The sequence below is a fragment of the Aulostomus chinensis genome, chromosome 3, assembly GCF_037954235.1.
Source record: "Aulostomus chinensis isolate RoL2024-O1b breed Wild chromosome 3, RoL_Achi_v1.0, whole genome shotgun sequence".
Classification (NCBI taxonomy): domain Eukaryota; kingdom Metazoa; phylum Chordata; class Actinopteri; order Syngnathiformes; family Aulostomidae; genus Aulostomus; species Aulostomus chinensis.
In genome coordinates, this window is record NC_141322.1 from 21,642,014 (window position 1) to 21,662,277 (window position 20,264).

The 20,264-nt window shown below is 40.7% G+C and overlaps 1 protein-coding gene across 3 annotated transcripts in view; it reads right to left on the minus strand.

The window, feature by feature from the left end:
- Window positions 1-2,007: 2,007 nt before the first annotated feature.
- The window catches only part of foxj3 (forkhead box J3), an 83,985-nt gene continuing 65,728 nt past the window's right edge, over window positions 2,008-20,264 (minus strand). For 2 of the 3 annotated variants that reach the window (XM_086199658.1, XM_086199656.1), the window contains exons 6-12: window positions 18,186-18,314; window positions 14,224-14,398; window positions 10,422-10,904; window positions 9,768-9,869; window positions 8,627-8,818; window positions 7,523-7,621; window positions 2,008-7,412 (exon numbers count right to left, since the gene is read on the minus strand). In XM_086199658.1, coding sequence (XP_086055784.1) covers window positions 7,300-7,412; window positions 7,523-7,621; window positions 8,627-8,818; window positions 9,768-9,869; window positions 10,422-10,904; window positions 14,224-14,398; window positions 18,186-18,314 — 1,293 coding nt within the window. In that variant the 3' untranslated portion in view covers window positions 2,008-7,299. The remainder of the gene's footprint in view (window positions 7,413-7,522; window positions 7,622-8,626; window positions 8,819-9,767; window positions 9,870-10,421; window positions 10,905-14,223; window positions 14,399-18,185; window positions 18,315-20,264) is intronic. The other variant, XM_086199659.1, reaches the window with a different exon arrangement.

Genomic DNA, 20,264 nt, shown 5'->3' on the forward strand with positions numbered 1-20,264 from the left:
CGCTGACAACAAGTAAAGGTTCTTCTGGAGCCACTGCTTCTATTGCACCTGCAACAGCAACAGGTGCTTCTACTTCTGCAGTTTCCTCTGGAGCTTCCTCTTTTGATGCCCCAGGGGGAACGACGGGGACTGGTGCTGCTGGAACTGGATCAGGCTGTTTTGAGGACTCGCTCTCTGCAGCAACAGCTGGGCTGACCTCTGCTGTGATTCCATTTGGAGGTGCCTCTAATGATGGAAGTTTGACAGGGTCAGCTTGCTCCTCTATAAATACGTCTGATTCTGCTGCAACAACTGGAATGAGTTCCTTCTGAACGGGTTCTTCTAGGTCATGTCCTTCGACTATAAATGTGCCTTGACCTCCCTTTTCCAGCAAAACTTCTGCTTGACTATTTTCTTCAGCAACAGCTGAAGGCTGAAAAAATTCAGCAGCTATAAAAGAAGTCAGAAGTGGTACATTACAAAATGTATAAGTTTCACAACAATATAAAATAACATTTATGGATCATTTTATTTATGTATTTTTTTGGAGAATTTTACTCATCAATAAAGATACCATGGAAACCAAGTTTGACATTGCTATGAAAGCTAAAAACCTATGTATATATACATATTCATTTCTCCGTGCTGCATATAAAAACATGTAATATGGCATTTAAAAGTCTATAGTGTAACTTGAAAGAGTGTCAACTTGAACCTATTATGTAAGTGTTAAGGAGAGGTCCGATGACCTTATTCAGACGGGGTGCAGTGATCCAGGTCTAGTTAGTTCCTTCAAAGGGTACGGAACTACAAATGCAAGCATGTTATTTAGCAGGTCAAAATGGACATTTTTCACATCCAAGCAGGCACACACATCTTAGACCAAGCAGTGAATTGACAGTGACATTTTGAAAAAGGTGTTGATAGCAGCTTGTATTATTTTATGAAGCCTGTGCTATCCAGAAGCAGTTTCTTCTTCATCTCTCATCAACTAAATTCAGACCAGTAGGGAACTTTATTCTAAACAAAACTCTTTATTTTTTAAAACCATATGAAAAATTAGGGAAATTGTTGCTTACGTATTGGTGCTGATGAGCTCAGCTGAACAGTCAAGAGCAGAGTCATCAGCAGCAAAGAGGAGGCTTTTAATATGGCGTCCATCTTCTCCAAGGTTTTTCTTTTATTAAAACCACTGCCAACAAATCCAAGACTACAGCCAGACTTCAGCCCCTATGGCGAATGAATGTCCTCCAGTGCTGGTAGACAAATGTTCAGGAGTGTTCTAGCACATGGAAACATTAGGAGGGTGTCTGACAGGCTGGGTGGGTGGGTAAGATATAGCCCACTGTATAGATTACTGCCAGGACATAACACACCAGCCAAATTCTCTTTTGACACTTGTATGAGGCCACAGAAGAAACATTTGTATTTCCTGTTAGCTACGTTAGCAGCATAGCTCTTAGTCCACTAAACATCTCAGTAATTAATCATGGACATGACATTTGTCCAGAAATTCTTGCCCACCAGAAGATGGAATATCATAAACAAGCATCAACATCAGGTTAAGTTTTCCTTGAGTCAATGAAATGTAACACTGCATCACTTCAAAGGATAAGCATAAAATTCCCCAATGATTTCCAAGTGAATACCCTCCAAGTGACATTCAAGTCTTTCTTCTTCAAATCAGATGGATTTGGAAGAAAATTGATCACGTTACCTTTAGTGCAGGAAAACAGGAGACAGTAATTTTGCCGAATACTTTGGTTTATGAACAATTACACGAAAATAAAAATTCTGTAAAACGTGGCCGCTAACAGCTAATTTGAAAATCTTAGCATTAATATCAGCCTGATTAAAATCGTTGTAGAAACAGTTGTCCAAAAATGTCCTTCTGGGGTTCAAAGTCCAGTCTCTGGTGGCAACTGTTTCTTCTGAGTGCTTCAGTTGCTGTATATATGTCAGGGATTCCTGAAAGTGGAAAGAAAACTAAGTCGAGCACAATAGCGTTTATCTAAACAATTGATTAAACTTCTGAAATTTAGCATTAATATTAGCCTGTTTATCTCAGATAAACTAATAGTTTTGGAATGTTGTGTGTGTGTGTGTGTGTGTTTGCTTTTATGTTTAATGGGACCTTTGTCGTCTTTGGTTATGAATAAACAAAAAAAAACGAAAGTAGTTAAGCTTGGACTCTCTATTTCGCTAAAAATCAATCAGTAAAAAGACTCAAACAGCACATTATTCCACAGTGAAGTTACCATATTTTATTTCTTTAAGTGCCATTCATGCAAATTGGGGAAGGGGGTGGGGTGGGCGGTGGTATCGACGATTCTAATAACACTCGAGTTATTTTACAGCACTAAACAAATACATAGAGTAGCTGTGTCACCTCATTGGACAACAAAAGTAATAAACCGTGCAATAAACAAAAAAAGGACAAATAGGAGAAAAAAATACAAGAAATGACAGAGACAAAATAAAAAAAGAAAATAAACACAAACCAAATATATTATCAACACTGAAACACTGAATGTAGAACCATAGTACAGGTAAAAGGTAGTGTCACACAAAAAGCCAACGCATTTTCATCACATATATACAATATAGATATATACATACTGTCAACCCTCTGATTGGACAATAACAAAATACTCTATTCTTTTCCCTCTTCTCTTTCATGAACAAGACCCACCCCTGCCTTGATACCCCACCCCCAAGAGGAAAAAAGGGATGATTGAAAAGACATATATGTACAAGCACAACAACACACCAGCACTGAATAAAATAGGCCCCAATCAGCAGTACTTGTTGGCAGTTCTCTCCCATATTGTAACAAGGCTATTTTTTTTTTCATCTTTTCATCTTTTTTCCTCCTAAAATAATCTCTCTGGCAGGTACATGTCAAGCGGTATGTAATTGTCTTTTGAAAAGGAATTTAAAAATCACACAAGCAAACAAATACACACACCCACACACGCGCATACAGTCCAAAAATTGTGATCCAGTCAATGTCTTCACCTTTTTCCCTTTTGGCTACATCTGTTAGGATCAAATCTGTTTTGTTATTTTCAAAATGGGTCGATGTGCTCGGTTGGTTTTCAGAGTAGCTCGTATGTTCACAATCTTCACCTGGAAGAACTGAAACACTCGGGATGTTCTGTATTGTAGGTCCATAAGAGGCCAAATGAAAACACATTTTTATGCTTTTTTTTGTTGTTGTTTTTTTTCTTCCCCCACTGCTGCCTTCAGTTGCAGTCCTTTGGCCCACACTCACCTTAAAGTCGCTCTCATTTTAAAGATCTCAAATCATTTCGGGACACTCTACTAAGGTTTCTGTCTGAGTATTAATTATGACATTTCTGGCAGTTCCATAAGAAGAAGAGATTCACAGGCGAGGCAGTCTTTCACATACAGCAGACATTTGTGACACAAAAGACAAAAATATGGCTAAAAGACGCTGGAGTGGACAGATATGCTTGGCTGAGGAAAAACAAGACAGATTAAAATATAAAAGTGAATGGCAGTATCATCCATCGAAAGAGAGAACTTCAGAGTCCACAGCTGCTCAGCTTTGGACAATTCAAGAGAAGATGTACAGTATAAAACTGGGCTGGTTCGAGATTCAAATAACCTTTGTGTTCAAACATATGATTCTGTAATATCCGAAAAACAATCGTGAGATTTGAAAGTGCGTTCTCTCACAATAACAAAGACATTATGCAATATAAAAAGAATCCATGATTGTCATCAATATAAAATCAAAACTACAGTTACTATCGGAGTTGATAAATTATCTTAGAAGGACTATTTTTGGAAAATACGCTCGTTTACTCTCTGCATACAGACTGGAAACAAGGTGAAACGACAAGGTGGCTCCACCTGAAGACCAAAACATCCTAGAACAGCATCTCACTAACCACAAACCAACATGCTGTATCTTTATTTAATCCTCACAAAGAGCCAGGCTCCACGTTTCTCATGTTTCCTGTCTTTATGCTGAGATAAGATAAACCAAACCAAGATAAGCGACAGATGAGTGTCGCTTCAGATTTTCTTATCTTCCTCTATCTTCTCATCTTACTCCCAGTGAGAAAGCAAGCATATTTCCCAAAATGACTATTTCTTTTGCACAGTATCACAGAAGCAAAGCACCATACACAGTTCAGCACTATTGCAGAGAGAAGAAATAATCCTGTTTCTTTGTTAACGGTTGGTAATTCCTCATAATTACCACTAGGGGTCAGATATCAGAGAGTAAGGTTATGGATGGATGGATGGCTGTAAGTGAGGGATCCAGAAGGTGCTTTGCATTAACGGTTCAGACCAAATAAAAGTGAAAGTGTGCAGGGCGCTTTTTAACATAGTGTCTCTAAAGTTCAGCACCTGTCTGAGTGAGGAGCCACCTGCTGCAGAGGAAGTTTCCAGAACCGCCAAACACCCTGTTCTGTGCTTGAGGAAACCACCCCCCCAACAAAAGAAAACACAGCTCTAATCTTTAACCACTGTGTGCATCTGCATTTGTGCTCATAGATAGCATAGAGATGATTGCAGCAATCAATCATAGCCCTAACATTTCAATAAAATCAAAATGCATTGACACTCACACACAAACACAAACACACACACACATCATTCGCTCAACACACACACACACACACACACACACACACACACACACATACACGTGCGCACAAACAGCATTTACTGTATGATGAGTCACATTTCTCATTCTGTAATAATTGTGTGATAGCAAATCTCTCTATCGCAACAAAACATGGGCTGTTAAAAAAAAGGAATCATATCACCATCATTTAAATGTCAAAAATGACAAACACTGTGTGTAGCCTCAATAAATGCATGGAAAGAAAAAAAAATGGTACAAATCTGGTTGCAACCCACTCTATAAGCCAGAGGATTGCACTTGCATCTATGCCCTTTGTAAAGGGAAAGTTCTACATCTGATGCATATCTATTGATCATTAATCAATCAAAGGAACATTAGTCTCATAGCAGGTCTTTGTTTTTTTTGAAAGGTTAATAAAAGCCACTTAATATTCTTTTAATGATCTGGAAAGTTAGTGAGAGTTCTCAAAGTCTCCCAATCGACAGTTTATGAAATAAATGATCAAAACAAAAGAGTTTGGTTTGTAATACTCATAGTGGCTCGTGTACACCGAACCACTAAAATGATCAGACTGTATGCCGATAACCCACAAAAGACCACTTTCACATACACAGTGGTACTCCTCAACACCTGTAAACAGACTGATGTGCAAAATAAGTGGCGTTCCCCTTTAATTATGTAGCTACAATTAGCTTAGCTTAGCATAAAGACTGGAAAGTAGGGGAGTAGGAGCAAAGTCTGTGGATGAAGAAACATTCTCACATTAAGAATGAAGCTTGTTGTTCCTCTTACTCGTCTCTGAACTCTCTATTTTCCTGCAACTTTCTAATTACTCATTAAATACATGTAGCACAAACAGGAGCTGAAGATTCCCAGGTGTTGCTTTCACACACGTATTCTTGTATACAAACTGCATAAAGTACAGTTTGCCTCATAAGCACTAATTAATTCGACTTCATTGTGCAAAATAAAACCAAGCAGACATGCTGATGACAAGGGATTCATGTCATGTTTTTCCTTCTTCTTCAGTCGGACATCTTTGGCTTTAGTAGCTAGTTTTTGTGTAACCAACGTGAAATTAGCATTTTTGTTAAATAACGCTACATGTCAATACTGTGACAAACAGAAAACATTTTTTGGTTTACATTGATGATTGTTTGCCACTTTTCTGTATGACAGTTTTGCCTGTTTTTAGTTACGTAAAAACTTTAATTGGAATTAAGTCAAACAACCAAGCAATGGTTTGCTTCCTAGGGACCACTGATAAAGGGAACTTACGCACTAACCAGCCAAATGGGCAGAGAATGTAAGAACCAATCACAGCAGAGCGAGTGGGCAATGATAAATAAGCTCCATTCTTAATATGTTTTCAGCCAACAGACAAACATCCAGGGGGAAGAGGTTAGCCACCTCTATAGCTAACTAATTAGCATATGCTATTAGTCTAACTTGAATAAAAACAGCAAAGTAAAATAAGCAAGTTGAGAGTTTTGAGGGAGTTCTGTGGTGTAATAATGTGGCTACCTCTGTGACAAGATTCACCCGGCTGTCCCCTGTTCCTGGGCTTTATGATGAGCTAGTTTTAGCCACCTCAGGCTAATTCATGAGATGAGTGGGGTCAATCGTCTCTCTCACTCTCAGAAAAAAGAAAAAAGTTGAACTACTTCGTTAATGATCAATAGTCTACGAATGTAAAACTGAGTAACTTTCCCATTAAAAGGTGCTTGAAATGTGAACGTATGCCTTGAACATTATAAGTTTCTGATTGATAGAAATATTCTAACAATATTACAGGAAATATTAAGGTACATGATGCACACAGAACCTAAACCTCAGGTTACTTTAGGTTGAAATATTTTTTAAAAGACGAAATAAAAAAAAAGATCTAATTCCCCGCTGTCACCTTCCACTCACTTAATCCTACTCACTCATTTTGAAGTGCTTAAAGACAGAGAACTAAGATAAAAAGTTTGTTTTGGTGAGCCCAATCACATCAGTTGGCTATGATACTTTCTGTCCTCTCTCTGTGTCACGGTTTGTTTTTAATATCAAGCCAGCTGGAGCATTTAACACCCTGTTCAAAACCTCCGTTTTTGTAAACCTAACTTTACCACCAATTCAGCCACAGTGGGGCCCACTTTCTCCCAAAAGTGACCAACGAGCACCATCACATTACTCACAGAGACGGCCTGTGTTTCTTGAAAATAAAACAAATCAAACAAAAGGTTAAAAAGAGAGATAAACTCATCCACGAGGCAGCTGAGGCCAATGTCAACACGAGAAGAATTACAAGCTGAACACGTCGCTCAAATCACATAACAGTTACGGAGTAGGAGGGCAGGGGGGAGAGGGGTGCGGACTTTGGAAGGCTGCTGGTTAGGGGTGAGGAGAGGGCTGGCTGAGGAGCTGAGGAGCATGTGGTTTACATGTGAATGTGTTCTACTTGTCTCTAGACAAGCACATAAGCAATCACTTAAACATGTCCGACTAAATATGATTGTCTTCAAAGTAACATTTTATGTTTTGCTTTTGTAAAAATGTCAGGACTCTGAAGTCCATCTTTCTCCGAAGCTTGTCAAATGTTCTTCTGCACCCACAGTGGCTTCCTCCTCCTCCTCCTCCTCCGGCATTTCTGCTCAGCCTGGCTTCCACCTCCTCTCCTCACTCCCTTCTGTCTGCAAAAGCATGTCTAGGGGCTAGACAATGGAGTCCCAATCAAAATCATCCTGGATGTCGTCGGCTGGCATGCGATGCATCTGGAAGTTTCTAGTAGGTATCATGTGCTGCTGGTTCATCTGAGCATGGTGTCCTGGAGGAAACACAGAGGAGAGGAGGAGTCCCACCCACCCACTGGGTTTAGTAAACAGACCATGAAGGAGAAAGACTGACTCTTATATTCCTGCTATAACTAGATCTCACCAGTCATAGTGGCTCCAGCGCTGCTCATGGGGGGCATGTGGGAGTATGCTGGAGGGCCCATCATGGGCATGCTCTGTCTGGAGTCCATATAGAGATTTCCTAGGAATCACAACAAAGACCATTTGAAACTACAAATAAACCATAAACCATTTTTTTTTTGAATAAGTGATTATGGATAAAAACCTTTTAGATGGCATGTTCTATCAATATATATAACTCTATAAATACTGATTGGTGTGAAGTAAACTCTTTTTTGACTGAGCTCAGACAACACTGAATGGGGGAGGGGTTGTTCAAAGCGAACTGGAAGTGACTGAGAAGATGGATCCTTCATTTTGGATGAAAATAAAATTTAAAAAACATTACGATTAGAAACTAGTAGCAGCTAAAGTCACTACAAGCTACACGTTTTGGAGTCTGAAAGTAATAAAACTTGTGAAAGTGAGTTGATTAAAATTTAATTCTGTTGAGGGTTAGTTAAAGTACAACAAGGGCAACAAGATTCCAAAATGTTTGCTTTACATGAAACAAGATTGGTGAGATGTTCTTGAGATAAATATTGAAGAAAACTGGCTCATGTATTTGAATTTATAGGCTTTTAAGACTCTGAGTCAGACTTTGTGAATTAATAAAGAGGGATGCACCACTGTTGAGTTTTTCCTCTGCTGATACAGATTGCAACATCTCAGTTTAGGTTATTTGCTTATTTACTGTCAGCAGCTTATATGAGAGACTCTCCAATACCAGAGCTCTTTTAAAACAGAGACTTTATTGTTGTTGTTTTTTTTGCGGGGTTCTACGTTTCCAGGGATGCTGCTGTTTTACAGACTGAATCATCAAACATCAACATCTGGATGAAAATGACACAGAAACTGTGTTTACAGTGGATCAGCAACATCATGGCCAGCATCTGCTTTGCTAAATGGATCAACATTTTCAATTTGCAAACAGACATCTTATAAACATACGCACATTCTGACCTTACATGTCAATAGAGGATAAGTGTAAATCTTACACACAAGGTGGATATTGTGCCTCTCATCGGAAATAGAAAAACACTGATCAATATGTAATGTGAAAATGGTAACAGAGCAAACATCTAACCTGTGGCGAGGTGCTGGCTTGGTTTGTTGGGATGCATGGAGCCATGACAGACAGGAGACTGCACTGCCCCTTGTGGCTGGATTACACCAGTGCGGGCAAAAAACTGGTTGATAGACGAGCAGAGATCTGCTATCTGGGTGGGTTCCAGGGACCAGTTGTTCAACTCCGCTTGTCTCATACTTTCTCTCAATCCTTTGAAATATAGATCACACATTTACTATCATGGCAGCATCTGTCTGCGCTACGATGTCTTTCTGACAATGAAATGTATGAAATTGCACTAATGACTATCCTTAGAATGTAAACTTAGTAAATGAGCAATTTACAAACATGACTCTTTTTACAATAGGCTGTATATCCATGTCAGCGACTTTCAGTGGGCGATAGTGGGGGGGGGGGGGGGATCTACCTTGCAATCTGAGACTGTAATTGGATAAACTGACCTGCTGAGCTTGGTGTTTTGGTAATTAAACTTGAAGGCAGTGTTATTTAATTGAAGAGCTCTGTTTAATTAAACTTGTAACCAACTCCACTTCAGTGCTCAATCAAAAGCTGGGGCTCCACAGTACGATCATCTACTAGTTTTAAAAACATGCATTTCTTCTGGTCATATTGGAGTATCACAGAGCAAACTGTAATCTGGAAAAATCTGTAGCTGCGTCCGAAATTCCATACAAACATGATACTTTTAGTATGATATATTAGAATGTGACGTTTTCTTTTTAGTACGTCTGAAATGCTGTCATGCAGCTGTTAGTATGTGAGATGCATACTATTTCTGGTGAAATATTAAGAATAGGCAAGCACTGGACACTCTGCTTGCAAAGGTATCCCACAATGCAATGCAACAGCAGTGACAAGACTGGACAATTGCGGGCAGAGACAACTGAACCGTTGATCTGTGCAAGAGTTGACATGGGTTACCATGGTAACACGCCTCCAGCTAGCAAGGAGACTTTGAAGCACATCCAAAAGATTCATTCTACTGTTTACATACCCAAAAATATGTAAAACGACAGTTTGGATACAGAGTACTTGGTGCATAGTATGTAATTTCGGGCGCAGCGTTACTCTCTGACAAATACATACTTTTCGTTATTCATTAATTTATGCAAATCTACTTATTGTGTCCAAGCCGCACCTTGGAAAGGTGAAAGGTCGACATCAGCCCAGTTATAGCTGCTAGCAATACGACAGCTTTCTTTCAGTGCATCCAGATTTGGGTACCAGTCAGACAGTAAACCTGCAAAAACACAGAGCAAACTATCTGTGACACTGCAAGACAAGAGCTAGTAGGTAAATAAAAGGTCTCCAGAAGTCAGGTTCCCTCCACAAACAAATTCAGTCCTAATCATCTCATTCATGGACAACTGCAGATGAGTGGATGCTGGAAGTTTCAGCTACTGTTGGATAAGAACTGTGCAATCAATCCCGTAGTGCCAAATAAATGAGAAGAAAACGCCATATAGAAGACTTTAAACTCTTCAGTACTGTGAGATGACCATTAGGAGGAGCCAGTTGACTACTGTGCTAGCAGTTAAAGTCACTGGATGCAGCATTGCTTTGTTCTCATATCACTGATCATAAATCATATGATGCTTTACTGCTTGGACCTGAAACAGTTTCTCAATGATTTATGAGTACAAATGAGGACTACTACAAAAACCGAATTCAGCTGTGAACCAGTGTTCAACTTTGCTCTCATTCATGAGTCTGTGTGATGAAGAGGATGAAGAGAAAACAATGTGACGATGGCGGTTAAGAGACAGATGATGACAGACAGTGCGGGTCTTACCTGTGTTGCAGGCCATCTGTTGCTGGGTAGGATGGGGCTGGTGGGAGAGTGTCGGATGCTGCTGCCCGTGCTGAGAGGGGTGCTGGCTGTGCTGAGTGTGTTGGGAAGGATGCGGTGTGTGTTGCTGTGGGTGCTGGCCGTGGGGTGGGTGCTGACCATGCTGGGAGTGTGCAGCATGCTGGGGGTGCGGTTGGTGCTGTTGGTGTTGACTGTGTTGGCTATGTTGGCTGTGTGGGGCGTGTTGGTTGTGGGGGCCACCGTGCTGTGGGAGGTGCTGTGCATGGGGCGAGCCGTGGCCAGTGTGAGCTTGGGCAGGATGTGACAGGGGCACCTGGCCACTGTTGGAGGAGTGGCTGTTGGGGTGGCTGTTAGGTTGGTTGTTGGACAGGCTGTTCTGAGTGTTAATGGTGCCACTGGGGGAGTGCTGATAGGAGCAGGAGGTGTGGGTCTGCTGGGAGGAATCTGACGGTATTCCCATCAGACCTGGAAAACAAAACACACAGGGTTGTATTCATTGTCAACTTATAGCACATGCTAAATTATTAGTTCCCAGACAAAGAGCTATACTTGGGCAGCCCACCAAGGTAGATTAAATCAAATTTCATTTGTTTAAATGGTGATTTCATAATGCACACAGCCGAGTAGACCTTCAGTGGCATGTGACCGGCAGGTTCAGCAATAAACCAATCAAAGTTTGATGCAGTGTTTCTGATATGTCCCTCTATACCAGAGTACTAGGCTCAGAGCAACCAGGGAAATGTGTCATTATGTCATTAACTAGCAGTTACGGTTATGTTTCCAGCATGTACCGGCTTGAAGAGCATCTTTTTACTGTCTTGTTCACCACATCTGACACTGAGTTATGTATCTTTGAGATTGAGAAATACAACCAATACAACCATTTATCATGTTTGATTAAAATACAGATTAGCTGGGCATACTGACCACACATCTCACACATCAGTAAATAATCAAGTATTTTGCCAAAGACTACTTTATATTATTAAAGGAAATATGGAGCCAGATGGAAAGGGCCTGATGTAGCTAGTATAATAAATAAAAGTACTGTCTATAATTTACAGGTGTTATATTTAAATTTAGCAGAAGGGGAGGTGTTGGATCATTGCCACTAAGTTTTAAGAGATAATGATTAACTGGTAAATTAAAAATAACTATTAGTTATCATCCAAAAATGATTAACAAGTAAATTAAATCTTCTATGAAAAGTCAGAAAATAAATGACACATCGTAACTTCTCAGTCCCAAATAATGGTCTAAAATCGCACTTTGAAAAAATACTGAATCAAAGAAAGAGAAAAAAAACAGCAAAAGTTGACAATTAATGGGCTGTAGGACCAACTTCAAATATACACTTTCATAAAAATGAATTCAATAGCCAACTAATCATGTCATTTCTAAATTAATGCAACACTTTAACACAAATGTAGTCATTCAGGTTTGTTGCATACAGTTTCTTAAGGGCATGCATCTTTTCAATAAACGGATGTGGCTCCTACGTTAAAGTAGTTCAACATGAGACGGACCAGCTGCCATTTTGTTGTATCAGGGAATGACTCAGCATTAGTTGTGTCTCTGAGGTTCACAAGTCCAAGCTGCCATCAACTCTCCCCTTGAGCTACACGGCTCTGGATTGTCTTTGACAAATTCATTGTGGTGCTGCGTAGCTCTTTAACAGACATGACTGGAGTAAAAACATCTGCACACCCAACTGCAATCATCTGAGTGGCGGGGAGTGGTCTTAAGAGGCCCTGTCCTTCAGAGCTTTGGCACAGTAAACCTATTTCACTGGAGTGCTTTTAGAACTGACTCTAGCCCTGCACCTCCACAATCGGCACGTAACACTCACCGCCGGGGTGACAAAGGTGCATCTCTTATCGCCACATAAAGCCCATTGTCCGACCAGGGAAATACAGAAAGCAATTAACGCAGCACCAGAATAATAATGCAAGCTCATTACCTATTATCAAAGCCTGTGAATTAGCTCACTGTCTACAGCGCCAGTGTGAAATCCTCTAGCTCGATTATTTACGCTTTTTAATTGCCGGAGCTTGTCTGAGATTCCGCTTTTATGCGCATAAAAAAGGTAACAACTTTCAACTAATGAAACATAGATGACAGATTAAAGGAGAGGAACTCTTTGAAAACATTAGCATGAAATGCATTTGATTTGTGAAAGTAGGTTATACACAGAAAGCTCAGTCTACTTTCCTCATAACCCGCTTGTCAAGTGCTCTTTGTTTATCAGTCAATCAGATTATAAGCAAAACTGCATTTTGTTCAGCTGGGACTCGTAGGCTTTTGGAAAGCTGCGCTCTATCCACCATTATGCATTATATCATACAGATTCTCCAACATTATGACAAATGAACATCAATCCAACAGATGTACCCCCGATGAAACACAGCCTACACAAGAAACATTTCAAACATGACAGGACGCAGACAGCTTTCATGTCATTTGAAAAATATAAAGCAAGAAGGATGGCGTGTTACTTCTGAATTAAGTATAAGATAAATGCTGCAATGTTCCTTTACATCCCCTCATGAAATATTGACAATGTGAACTCGCAAAGCAATGCAAGTTCATCTAGTAGCTTTCAACAATGCCATTCCAAGTGCTTAAAATACAACATAAAAGGCATTAAGAGAAGATGTAAAGGGACACAGAAGATATAAAATACCACATAGGGTGGGAACTAGCAAATATGCCAAAGCAAAGGAATCCAATCAGGACTGCAGTTACAGTGCAATGAGAAATATGAGTAAACAGTCCCAAATCCTACCAAAAAGGGGCCAACAAAATGTAAAGGGTCATACTTCATCCTAAAACTGTAATTAGCCATTCAAATACAAACTGCTGCCCGGAAGATGTTTCTCCAAGGCTATATCACTTCTTTGAGACCAGACCTGAATGGAGAAAGAGCCAGCCATGTATATTTAGCTTGAAGCTAAAGGCCCCCAATAGCAACAGATTACAAACAAAAGCTGTCTAGAAATGTGTGCTTACAAGCTCTCAAGCACATCGTCTGGAATGATCCACATTGTCTTTGTCCAGCCATATGCTCAATTATCCACAAACACTTTGCTGTGAGCTAAAAACAAGTTACGATGAACAATGCACGGTGCTACAGAGAACGAGCCAAGAAGCAGAAGGGTTAGAGTTAGTTTTTTTTATGTTCAAGTCAAAGTTTCAGTGGATAACTGAGCCTATGGCTAAATAAGATGTGGACTATACCAGACGACCTGCTTGAGACCTTGGTTAACTGATGTTTGGGATATTTTTTTGTAGTTAGTGGCGAAGTGACGGCATTCAAGCTAAATATACGTGGCTGGTTTTTTCTGCATTCTTGGGTCTCAAAGAAATGATGCAGGAGGGGCCTCAAGGCACTTGTTTGTGAGTGCTTGAAAGGCTTTTTGGCTCAAACATCATTTCAAGGATCCCTTCATATAAAAGTACTGAGAGTCAGGACAGATCTCAGAGTTTGTTACAGATATATGGAAGCTAAAATGCTCAGACTGTTTTAAAGTGAAAGGAATTTTGCTCCACTAATCTCTCATAAAAAAAAAACCCCAAAACAAAACTAAGACAATGCTTAGACTAGTCAGCTTGCTGAATACCTATTTGCTTCTCAGTAAAGCTAATTACTGCCTAAAGATTCTCTATAGCCCCAGCTGTTGAGAACAAACACACTTTAGGAAAATCTTTTTGAGAATCTGCTGCCTTGATAAGTGAAGCTTATCTCTATTAGGTTTCCACTTGATGTTCCCACGAGGCCACTCACCTTGTTGGCTGAAGGACTGCTCAAAAACAGACTTGTAAAGGCTGCGGAAGGAGGCACTAAGATCTTCAAATTCAGAGAACAGGAGCTGCTTGTCCCTGTCTGGCATGCTGTACTGGGACTGAGGGGGCTGCTGGAGGCTCATAGACTGGGAGACAGGTTCTGGGTGACTGGTAACCTGGGGACAGAGGAGGTAAAGAAATAAGTTTAAGATTTACAAAATGGTAAATGAACTCAACTTGTATAGCCATTTTCTAACTTTATGGCAGCTTAAGTGGTTTACAATGTTGCCTCATGCACACATTCACAGTGATGCTGGAGGCTGCCATGCAAGTAAGTGCCAACATACTCAACAGGAGCAATTAGGGGTTTCTCATCTTAGTCAAGGACACTTGGACATAGTTTCAGAGGGAAGTGGAAATCTGACCAGCAATCCTTTGATTAGTAGATGGCCACGCTACTTCCTCATTCATAAAGCAATTCTTAATACAAAATCATTGTACCAGCAACCTAGAAATGGAAAAGTTCCAACCTCCGAGGTGGAAGACCGCCTATCGAACTCGGAATAACTTCCAGGGAAAGTGGAACGTTTTTGAAAAGTAGGTTTGGCATAATTTTTTGGCACTGGGTCAAATATGAGAAATGTAATTGCTCTGTCCTTAATAAGTCTCTCTGATAATTTAGGTCATACAGGTTAGCTGATGTATTGGCTAGCTAAGAAAACATTACCCAACAGTCACTGCTGTAGCTGACAAATCAGAGCGTTTATTAAATTTCCTTCATCTGGCCAATGAGGTTCTTTACCACTTCTGTATCCTGACAACAGAAACAGAGCAGATTTTCTGCGGGCAACCATGTTGCCTTTTTGTTGTCATAAAGTGAACACTCTTTACTGGGAAGTGCAACCTTTCCAGATGAGAACTTTCCTACTTTCCAGCTGCAAGAACACACTACTCGTTTATGTTGGATCTGTGGAAGCAAAAAAATACTGGCTACAGTTGTACCACATCTGCAACAGAGTCTACAGAGACAATGGGAGATGCACACAACACACACTACTGCCATGCTCATCTGGTTATTGAACCACAAAACCAGAAAAGCTCCAGAATATTTAATGAAAAAGGGTGGTTGATATGAATGTACACAAACAGATGGTTTGATTCTCCTGAAGAGCCACGGAAACTGTTTGTTTCCATCTGAAGGGCTGTCAGTCATACAACATTCAAAGAACAATTACACAAAAGGCAACTATCTAGGTCAGTGCTTACCGTCTTGGCTCACACAAAACATTAAGAGAGCAACTCGAATTGACACAAAGCCAATACTCAGGTGGCCTAGCAAAATGTATTTAAAACAAAATCAATAGCAATACCTTGTACAAATAAGCAGCCATTTTATCCATGTATTTGTGTGGGCCGTCGGTGTTATGCACTGCCCCTGGGTGTGAGACAACAAGCAGTGTTCCCGCCAGCAACCAGTTTGTCTACAAGCTTCATCTCAACAAGGGCAAAGAAGAAAAAAAAAACACCGCTATTTCACAAAGCAGGACCTGACCTGTGTCCACTGTGGGCTAGCATTACAAGAGAGGTCACGTCCAATTTTTAATCATAAGATCTTCCTCATCCAAGATGTGGGCAGACTGCTTAAGTGCACAGCTCACAGTCTGGCTTGGATAAGAGTGAAGAGGTGATAATAAAGCCAGAGTGTTTACTGTGAGCTGCTGCTTTGGCTGTGTGAGAGAGAGCACATCCATCAGGCTGAGCCGATCGATGCCCAGCGCCTGGAGCAGGGAGCACTCAAGGATGCGGGAGGACCACACCAAAGAGTGGGCATCTCTGGTGGGAGGACATCAGAGGAAGAGCTTTGTCTGGCTTCCAGGAGCGTGCACATTTCTCTCTGTTTCCCTTAACCACCTTCCTGATGTTGTACTCAAGAGCATGTTCACCCTGAACCTCGGTCTATTGCTGCCTACAGCTGGCTCCTCTGAACAGAGCCTCATGGGACCTTCTGATCAGATGAAATATAGGATACAGAATGCGCTCAATGGCTGGTGGTGTTTCATTTTTATTCATTTGGTGGATCTCCCACAACTTGAAAAATGTAGATAAAATAGAATTTATCATGTGGCCTCAGCATGTAGTGCTAAAAAACAACAACAACATAATTTACACCATATTTATTCAAATATCTTGTAAAAACATCACATTCGCCACCACTAGAAGTCACACTAGTGCATCAGTGTCTAACACCAAAACAAGACTTGTCACTAAAATCACAGCAAGAAACACAAACCTCATGCCTGAATCCAACATGGAGAGTTTCTTCAACTGGAGGCTTTTTTTGGCTTGGAAATTAAACCTCTTTTCACCCCACTAGTGCAAAGTAAGATAACGAGCAAATTTATATGTTTTTAATCAGCCAACTTCCTTCAGCCAAACATAGAAAGAACTGAGATTGTAGTTGTTGCAGTTTAAGTCTAGAGACAGTTGGTCTGTGAATAATTGGAGTACAGATCGCTAGAAAAAAACTCAATAAATAAAAATCACAGTAATGGCATCACCAAGGTAGCCTGTTTCCAAAATAAGAGGGTTTCTTTGCTATGTGCAGGCTGAAATATTTGAATACTCTGTTTGTAGGACTTCCAAACCAAACTGTTGCATAGACTACGACTTATTATGAATGCAGCTGCATGCCTTCTAACCAGGACTAAAACTGAACTAAAAAATAAAGAATTGGAAAAAAAAAAAAAGACCACATAACTCCAGCTCTTGGAAAAATTTACTGGCTACCTGTTTTCAGAATACCATCCTCTTACTATATGAAACACAAGCATGTGTGACTCATCAGTATTCGTAGAAATGATTTTAATCTACAATCCGAGCAGATCTCTCCAGTCACAAGGTGGAAATCTCCCTGAGCCTCCAGCATCTTCAAAATAAGTCAGGTGGCATTCAGCCTTTTCCCTGAACTATGTAACAATTTGCATGTGAATGTTTGACTTAAGACTGTTTCTTTGGACTTTTTATTTAAGTGAAGCATGACTATGGATGACCAAAATATGTATTCAATACGTATATATTCATGGTTATTTTTATTTTTATGTACCTTACTCTCTAATAATGCTTTGATGTCCTTGTAAATACTGCATGCACATCTCAATATTTTTTAAGCACTTTTGACTGCAGATATACAGTATATATAGATATATGAAATGTGATATGATGTATAGATACATGTTCAATTTGGTTATAAACTAATAGAAATATAGTTCTGAAAATTATACTCAATTTCATCCAGGGGAACATTCTAAATCCTTCACACTGTTCCTTTAGTAAATGGCAAGGCCAGTTTTTGTTTTTGAAAGGCAACCAAGATGGACCGCAGCACTTGTGTGTTTAAACAGGGCATAGTGGGACTTATTAGATACACACGAACGAGAGGTCATCACAGATCCACTTGATTTCTTGTCGACCTGATCAAGGAGTCGAGTAAGGCCAGGTCCAATTACAGGACTCCATCAAATGTGTTAGGTATAAAACACATTGATACACAGAGTACCCGAGAGGATCCTAGCGGACTCACCAATCAGCCCTGATCAAACCGTCAATTCAAAAACACAAAAGAGAAATGGGTTTTGTTTCCTCTAAGCAGATTGTGAGCTGGGAAGGGGCACGAAAAATAATAAGTATTTTCATCTTTTTGCTCAAACAGTGACTGCTTATTAATTACAGCTCCTTTGTGCTGCTGCCAGCATCAGTGTTTCCTCACTTTATTTGAGTCATCATGGGTCAACCACTTTTTTGGATAAGGTCTATTTGTCTTGAGGTGTTTTTGGACCAGGTCACAGTTCTTATGCAGGTTCTGTGGTTTTTACTGCAGTTTACTAAGGACTGAGCTTAGAAGTCTGGCTATATGAAAACTATTGAGATGTTCACTTTGGCCTTGGTGAATGTCCTCTGTCTTACCGGTGTATAACTGTGCACACTGCCCACACTGTTGAGATTGACGGAGGCCAGACTCTGATCAGACAGGCTGTTGTTAAGGCTGCTTCTTGGACTATCGCTCCCTTCCTGGTCTGTATTGTACAACGCCACCTGAAACACATACATGAATATCGGTTTACTCTTTCAGACACACACACAAAACTACTGTTACAATTGTCATCTCCTTGCACACACTGAGATAATGGGTAGGAAAGGTCAAGTTGGTCTGGAGTTGACAATATAATTTACTATAGAAATGTTAAAGCTGTGCATATGTGTGTGTTCCATACAGTGCCATAATAGCTACATACTTTCTTTTTACTTTGTTGAGAGTGTGCGTGGGAGACACAGGGTGCTGCTCAACGCCCACCACAGTCACTGAGGGGTTCTTGTTGAACGTGTGAAGGGGTCTGGAGACAGCTGAGACATTCCCATCACTAAAGGTCACACTACTGGCGATGTCAGCCACATCTGCTCACCAAGCACAAATCCATTTGGGACAGCTAACAAAGGATTTCAGTGCTGCTGAGACACTGACCTTTCAATATAGCAGCGAAACTAGCCAAAGCACTTCAGGACGACAATCTTAATTATTGTCTAACAAGGTTAAGCCCTGCCACCCTTCCCAAATAAAGTTGCATCGTCAGACAATTAAAACAATAGTAAGAAAGATCCCGATAGTGAATTTAATGATACCCACAGAGAATACATAGATGATACCCATGTGTTAGTTTTGTTTTGTGAGAAAGGAATGTAATTCACTGACGGTGTTGCAGTGGAAGAGAGCCTGGTATTCTCAGACTGTTGAGAGTGTGTGTGTGTGTGTGTGTGTGTGTGTGTGTGCGCGTGCATGTGTCCTCCATGACTGAGAGCAGCATGGTGGCTTTTGCTCATCACTGTGAGTGGAACAGAGTGGGCTCTATGCTCAGCACAATGAGACAGCAGTGGCAGCAGCCTTCAGGCAGGCAGATTGGCCTATTCGCTGCCCTGCACCCTGCTTCTCAGCGGCAGCAGCGGACTGAAGCCTCTTGTCTTTTTGTTGAGCCGCAGCTAGTAACCGCAGAGGCCACAAAGAGGCAAGGAAACCCAGGCAGCCCCGACTGCCTTTCCCGCTCTGACTGATTGGCTGGCTGACCAACATCTTGGTTTGAATCCAGTCAAACGCCCAATTATTTTAAGCTTTTAATATGGAGCTTGGCTTGTGCACTGGTAGAATGAGATAGAAATACCGATAGAAAAACTGGGAGCATAAATGCTGAATCCAGGCAACACAGTACAAGGAACAGGGGTGAGGTAGAGGGAGAGGAGGATAGGGAGGGTAGTAAGAGAAGCTCATTAGGCAACTCTAGTCTTCCTCCACTCAGTGTGGGCTTGGCTCCAGTGTTCATTAGCGTGAAGGGGAACTCAATGAGCAGCTAAGACTGAAGGCTTAAACACAACTCCAAAATCAGCCCCACAATGCTAATCAAAGACAGTATGCCACAGAAATATAAATGTTATATGTAATGAAGTCATAAAACAGGCTTTATGCCTTAAGTCTCTCACCGCAATCTATTTTTACTCTACTCAACCATAAAGTGTGATTATTTCAAAACCTCACTCATTCTACGGTTCACGCAGTCCGCAGAGACCCCTGAGCGAAGACACCAAATGAAGCATGCATTGCTCACACAGACCAATATCCAGTAATGTCTCACCCTTATATGTAGAAGTACGAACACATATTTAGAGCTACATATGTGCACAAAGGTAGGATAACTAAGCAACACACACACAGACTGAGGCAAGCATGCTCATACAGGCAGCAGTGGTTCCCCAGTAAATACTGTGTAGTGTTAGCTAGCAGGCAGAGTCAGAGTTCTATTCTTAGCAGTGAATTAAGTAAAAAGCCAGAGGTGTCTTTTACAAGGGGCCCTAATCTGGGGCATGAGACATGGATTATGAAATCAAAGCGAGATTGGCCCAGGTGGCTCCAACAATGTCAGCGAGTATTCAGTACAATCCCTGCATGTAGGATTGTACAGAGAAAGACAGGAAGCAATACAAGAGTGAGAAGAAGGG